Source organism: Nakaseomyces glabratus, chromosome E (assembly GCF_010111755.1).
Source record: "Nakaseomyces glabratus chromosome E, complete sequence".
In the NCBI taxonomy this organism is placed as follows: Eukaryota; Fungi; Ascomycota; class Saccharomycetes; order Saccharomycetales; family Saccharomycetaceae; genus Nakaseomyces; species Nakaseomyces glabratus.
This window is the reverse complement of record NC_088955.1, coordinates 694,880-702,034: the sequence shown is the minus strand read 5'-3', so window position 1 is coordinate 702,034 and position 7,155 is coordinate 694,880. Positions and strand designations below refer to the sequence as shown.

At 36.0% G+C, this 7,155-nt stretch overlaps 1 protein-coding gene across 1 annotated transcript; it reads left to right on the top strand.

Annotated features, from left to right (window-relative positions):
• Positions 1-1,393: 1,393 nt before the first annotated feature.
• EPA3 lies at positions 1,394-4,321 on the top strand (the record flags this gene model as incomplete). The annotated part of the gene is made up of 1 exon (XM_445981.1): positions 1,394-4,321. One exon carries the CDS (start codon positions 1,394-1,396, stop codon positions 4,319-4,321), a length of 2,928 nt encoding a protein of 975 aa, XP_445981.1.
• Positions 4,322-7,155: the final 2,834 nt, after the last annotated feature.

The following is a 7,155-nucleotide window of genomic DNA, read 5'->3' as shown; positions in this document are numbered from 1 at the left end:
ATTTCAGTAATCTATTCTGTTCCTTGTTAGGCAACATGGTTCTTGCTGCAACACAAACCTATTCTAACAACAAAGAGAGATAATTGTCTTTGAATAGAAGAAATGAGAGAGACTGAAATTGAATTAACCCTCCTGGAATTAGTAACTTTGCCGTAATACCAGATTTTCTTTCTAAATATTTACTTTTTCTCCTCTACACATGTTGAGTAATTCAGGGATCTATCTATATTTCCGGTTGTGTGATGCAGACTTCTCTTAGTAATAGGGAGGTTTTAGAGAGTCAAATAATTAGTATGAATTTTGGTTCTCCAATATGCTTATGGTGACAACTATGGTTTTCAATTTCTCAATGCTGGTCAATATGCTATGAATAACTATGTCAAAATTGTAATGTGCAAGTTTTGTTACAGTTTAAAATTCTATCATTGATTTTTCTTTCTTTTCGCAATACCGGTGTTATCGCAAAACAGTCAAACTATCTTCTAGTGCCATGAAACAATTTTTGAATGCTCTGACAAAATCAATGGAAATAAGGAGTATTGAGAAGAGGTGATTTAGTTCATAGTAAACAAATTCGGTAATGTAATCGAAATGGATGATATCGAAATAAATGTATAGTATTTCCACTTGCAAATCCTTATATTTTTCATATTTCAACCTATTCTCAAAATATATTTTTGAACAGTTTTGAATTTCCTTGCCTTTAATGATCTGCGAAGAAAACAGTTGGCATGGATTAACTTTTCTAACAAAAGAAAATCAACTGTTATTTGCTACAGCAGTGAGCATGATAGTAAGTTAATTATAGGTGACATCATAATTACTTGGAATTACTTAGCATATTATAATGATTATCTGACATTCAACTCCAAAAAAGAACAATAACTTGATTCATAACTATTTTCATTATCTATTTTGCTGTATGCAAATACTAACATTTCGATTAAATTTTACAATGTTCACATTGATCAGTAAATCGTGCTAAATTTCACTGACACTCCTAAAAAATTATTAATTTTCAAAATATTCTATGAACAATTTGGTAATTGTCTTTTGGGAAGTTGTGATTGTGAACATTTCGAAAATTATTTCGAGAACTATGATCGATCTGCTTCAAATTATCAAAGTATTACGTTTAAATTCTAGTTTAGGTAAATCCTCGATTATGTTTTCACAAATTTCTGACTAAACACATTTTTGAGCAGTATAGTTCTATCCAAAATGTTGAAAATTATAGGTATAAAAGGATAAACAAATTTGAAGACTTTGATCAGATATCTCTTCCATTTTTACATTAGATAATAGAAGACAATATAAAAGACAAATAAATCAGAATAACCATCATAATCGAATTAAATTGATCAGAAAAAGTTACAAAAGAAAAAAAATCAATATGTTCAACTGGATTATCGTATGTTGTCTATTGATTGTACAATTGGCACATGCCAATGATCTTGGCTTTTCATTATTTGAAAAGCGAGAATTAAGTTCCCAGAACCCATTTGGTTATCCTATTGGATGTTCTCCTCAGGATGTTGCAATCATTCCTGGTTTGACAATGGAACTTTACTCTTACCCTATTGTCAGTGGTACTCCTCCCAACTGTTATGATGCTTCTTATGTTGACCCTGAATATCCTCGTACTGGCTACCTAAAGAGAAAAATGGTAGGTAAATCAACTGGAGTAACTGGCAATTTGAACTACAAATATAGCGTTGAGAAAGCTTGTATGGTCAAATATGGAAATTTGCCAGCAGGCTACAATTACAATGAACCATTGACAGTTTCTAACTTTACTATGATTTTGTATGGTTACTTCAAGGCTCAAACAACTGGTCTACACACTTTTTTTGTTAATGCTGATGATCTGTTGTACATTAATTTTGGTGCAGGTAACGCCTTTGATTGTTGCAAGAGGGAAGATAGCAAAACTAAACTAGGAGAATACGTTGCTTACGATATTTGGCATGTTGATAGTTCCAAAAATAAAGTAAGTCTATTTTTGGAAAAGGATCTCTATTATCCAATTCGGATGTTTTTTAACAATATTGGTAAGGACTCATCCTTAGATCTTTCTTTTAGTGTCAACGGTGCTACTGATCAAATTAGTGACTTTTCAGGTTATTTGTATTCTGTTCCTGATCAACCTGATACTTGTCCTGCTCATATTGGCTACGATACTACATGCAGGAGTATTGATTCGACAACGACATACAGCACAAATTTTATTACTACTAAGCCGGCTGAAAATGTTGTTCCTGTCACCAGCACCATATACTACATTGCAACACCTTGTAGCAAAAGTCAGTCCCAAACACCTAGTTGCCAAGGAGGATTTCTAGATCCATTGAAAAATACATGCTACTATCCAAAACCCGAGGACCCAAAACCTGAAGACCCCTCACACAACCCATCCTCTGTCAACCCATCTTCTGTTAACCCATCTTCCGTCAACCCTTCAAGCAAGCCGGCTGATCCTTCTCCAGCTGACCCATCACACAACCCATCTTCCGTTAACCCATCATCCGTCAACCCATCTTCTGTGAACCCATCCTCTGTCAACCCTTCAAGCAAGCCAGTTGATCCTTCTCCAGCTGACCCATCACACAACCCATCTTCTGTGAACCCATCTTCCGTCAACCCATCAAGCAAGCCGGCTGATCCTTCTCCAGCTGACCCATCACACAACCCATCTTCTGTGAACCCATCTTCTGTGAACCCATCCTCTGTCAACCCTTCAAGCAAGCCGGCTGATCCTTCTCCAGCTGACCCATCACACAACCCATCTTCTGTGAACCCATCTTCTGTGAACCCATCTTCCGTCAACCCATCAAGCAAGCCGGCTGATCCTTCTCCAGCTGACCCATCACACAACCCATCTTCCGTTAACCCATCCTCAGTCAACCCATCTTCTGTGAACCCATCCTCTGTCAACCCTTCAAGCAAGCCGGCTGATCCTTCTCCAGCTGATCCATCACACAACCCATCTTCCGTTAACCCATCCTCAGTCAACCCATCATCCGTTAACCCATCTTCTGTGATCCCATCATCCGTCAACCCATCTTCTGTGAACCCATCCTCTGTCAACCCTTCAAGCAAGCCAGTTGATCCTTCTCCAGCTGACCCATCACACAACCCATCTTCTGTGAACCCATCCTCTGTCAACCCTTCAAGCAAGCCAGTTGATCCTTCTCCAGCTGACCCATCACACAACCCATCTTCTGTGAACCCATCCTCTGTCAACCCTTCAAGCAAGCCGGCTGATCCTTCTCCAGCTGACCCATCACACAACCCATCTTCTGTGAACCCATCTTCCGTCAACCCATCTTCTGTGAACCCATCTCCTAGCATTGTCAGTCCTTCAATTTCAACAAGAATGGTTACTTTATCCAACGGTAGCACCACAACTGTTACAGTTACTGTAACCCCACCTTCTCCAAATGGCGGTAGTTCAAACAGCAACACCGACTCCTTCTCACTGCCTCCACCATACACCACAACCGTCTCCAAGAGCACCACCACAGAAACAGACATCGTCTCCTTCTTCCCATCCACCGACTCCGACGGCCACACCCGCACAGGCACCACCACCATCACCCTGACTGGCAGCAAGCCCAGTAACAACGGCAATGTTGGTACTTCCAGTGTCCCACCAGTTGGTAATATAGCGATCACACCTTCAGTCTCGACAAGAACGGTTACTTTCACAAATGGAATAATATCAACCATTACTACCACTATTAGGCCACCATCTCCAAACGGCGGTGGTTCTGGCAACAACGGCAACACACCATCTCCAAACGGCGGTGGTTCTGGCAACAACGGCAACACACCATCTCCAAACGGCGGTGGTTCCGGCAACAACGGCAACACACCATCTCCAAACGGCGGTGGTTCTGGCAACAACGGCAACACACCATCTCCAAACGGCGGTGGTTCTGGCAACAACGGCAACACACCATCTCCAAACGGCGGTGGTTCTGGCAACAACGGCAACACACCATCTCCAAACGGCGGTGGTTCTGGCAACAACGGCAACACACCATCTCCAAACGGCGGTGGTTCCGGCAACAACGGCAACACACCATCTCCAAACGGCGGTGGTTCTGGCAACAACGGCAACACACCATCTCCAAACGGCGGTGGTTCCGGCAACAACGGCAACACACCATCTCCAAGCAAGACAACTTTTCCAATTTCCTCTAGTTCTGTCTTTAATATCCCTAATTTTTCAGAGTACAAGGGTAAAGCTTCGAAGCCCATTGAAGTAGCTCCTGCTAAACTATTAATATTGGTTTTGTGCACTTTTTTTCTGATTTAATTCTGTTCCCTTAATTTCTATTATGATATTGTTTCTCTTTATTCATTGATTAACAATTTTTGTTCGTTTTTTATCTTATACCCTTTCTTTAGGCATTTCACTTGATTTTCATGGCTTTCCATACCATACCCAACTTCTTTTTGAGTTCGTTCCGCTTAAGAAATACCATTTCAAACAATTACTTAGGCCCCATATATTATAAGTTTTCTAATGGATTATAAATCCGTACTTTTTAGTTCGTTGATGTTATTTAATAGTCGATCAGAAGTAAGGTTTGTTTCTTTTCACTCTTCTATAATGTATCTAGTTCATATTTTTAATAATGCAAGAGCAATGTGTTAAACAGTCAATCCAATGCCGATATTTGGTGAAACTAATAGTTGATTATTGTGAAACTTGTGTTCTTTTTGACAATTTATACAGCAAGCACGTACTATAGATACAATTCCTTTCAATTCTTATTCAAATAATTTCAATTTGCTTTTAGGGTACATCTTCCTTTAAAATCAGAAGAATGAAATGAAAATTCAATTATTTTTTTTTTCGTATCTAATCAGTCAACACTATAAATCAGTTGGCAGGAAGTACTTCCAAAACGAGTAATATCAAGGAAATAAAATTAATGTTTCATAGAGATATGCAAAATTAGAATATAATAAAAGACTGTAAAATATATGAGCCACAAATAATTTATACATGTGTTAACTCGTTTGTATTATTAAAATATATCCCAATCATTCGAAAATTTGGTGCTTGAAAATACAATTTTTCTGCATGGATTAAAAATATAGTATTCGCCGATATGGCAGTATCAAAATATTGCCTAAGAAATTGGGTAACAACATTTTCAGTTAATATATTAATATTAAAAAGACTACGAAAGACAAAGCTACTTTATATACTATAGAATAATTCATTATCGGAATTCAGTTTAATTATGTATTATTTGTTTGACCAAGCTGAACATTTTGATTTCTTTAGTTAGCATAATAATATTTACTATAATCTACTAAGTTTAAGTAACCTTGAGTTAAAAACTAAATAAGAGTTGCTGTTCATGTTATACCAGCTGCATAAAAAACACACATGTAATTTCAATATCAGTATACTTCTTGAAAGTATTGTTACATTGGAAGGTAACTTTAACCTAGTAACTGTCCAAGAAATAACACCTTTCCTTTTAATGATGTGTGTTTGTGATCGATTAAATAGACTTAATGGTACATATTTCTCAAATAATAAACCAAACCAGAACTATTGAAGATACAATACTATTAGAATGTTTTGTTGGTGCTATTTAGTATTGAGATCACTTAGTTATACAAACAAGCCTGGTGTTCTTATTTAGTTGCTACCAGTAGGTTTACAAGCCTAATTCAAACAAATTTAATATAATTTCTTACCTCTATATAGTCATATGGTAAATGATCAAGCACTTTAAATTAAGTTAATATTTTTACGATAAGATATTGCATTTTGAATATTACGAAACATCCACCACTGAAAACTCAGATATTGAAATAGCCACACGGCTGAATGATAAATCATAAACTGCGAAATATTATTCGATCAATACTATACAAATCTTTAAAATTCATTATTAAAAAAACAACTAGACTTTATCTTCCTTTCAATTATCTAAAATAAAATACACAAATATGATGTTATATTGATAAAGTTGTTCTTGATATCATTCAAATTTCTGCTGTAGTCATCAGAATTTTCCATTTCTTGAATAAATTCATTTTTTATATTTATATCATTTGATTCATAAGTTGCACAGTCAGCTTTAGATGAGTATTGGAGTCACTCGAATAGCATAAATTCATTTCTGTACCACCCCTACCTGGTTATTTCGACAGGTTTATTTCCAAAAAGTATCAAATACAGTTAATAAAATAATGGCCTAATTGCATATTAGCCTCTGAAGACATTAGTACTCCATCCCTAATATATTATTGACATTTTAAACTGAGCTTCCGAAAATACAACTTTATTCAGTAGTGGCTGAGAGGCCAGAAGGATATAATACAAACTACTGTGTTATATACGGTTACATAAGTAAAGTAAGAGTTAGCTTCTCAAGGTACTACTTGAGAAATTAGGATGATGAATTTGCTCTTTTTTTCCAATAATATAGTTTGCAACTCTAAATAATATTTGAAATGTAAAAAAACTCATATTTTGCAATCATTCCGATTACTTTTACCTACTAAATCATACCAACCCAGTTTGTATAATCCATCCCTTTTACAGCTATTAAGTTTTATCACCATTATAATATGTCGAATTTACTACTTATGTACCTGGATTTATATATCTGATAATTTGATTTAGTGCTGACATTTTTTTTAGATTAATGAAGCATTATCTGCCTTATCCTAATAACTTCCATAATTTCATGATATATATTGTACTCTGATAAGGCTTTTATGAACCGCTATGAGTTTACATCACATATTCATCATTACCCACTACAACAATTAGTTCTAAAGTCAACAATATGACATAAAATAATTAATGAATTGATGTAAATGATTCTTCAGTCTTTAATTGCGTACCTGGCAAGATGAGAACCTTGTTGCCTTGGCAATGTCAACAACAACGCAGATTATTATTCTTAACACCTGAAATATTTCAACTGAACGAGTGATATATGGATTATGGCATAGTCACTGTGAGGTCGTATGTATACCACATCACAATGAATAACATAAGCTAATATCTCTATTTCGTTGCGTAGCAAATTGTCTCGGTATATATGTACCGTAAATTCAATATATTTACCCAATGATATACCATATTTAAAGTTGTCTGCATCGTAATTGCTTTAT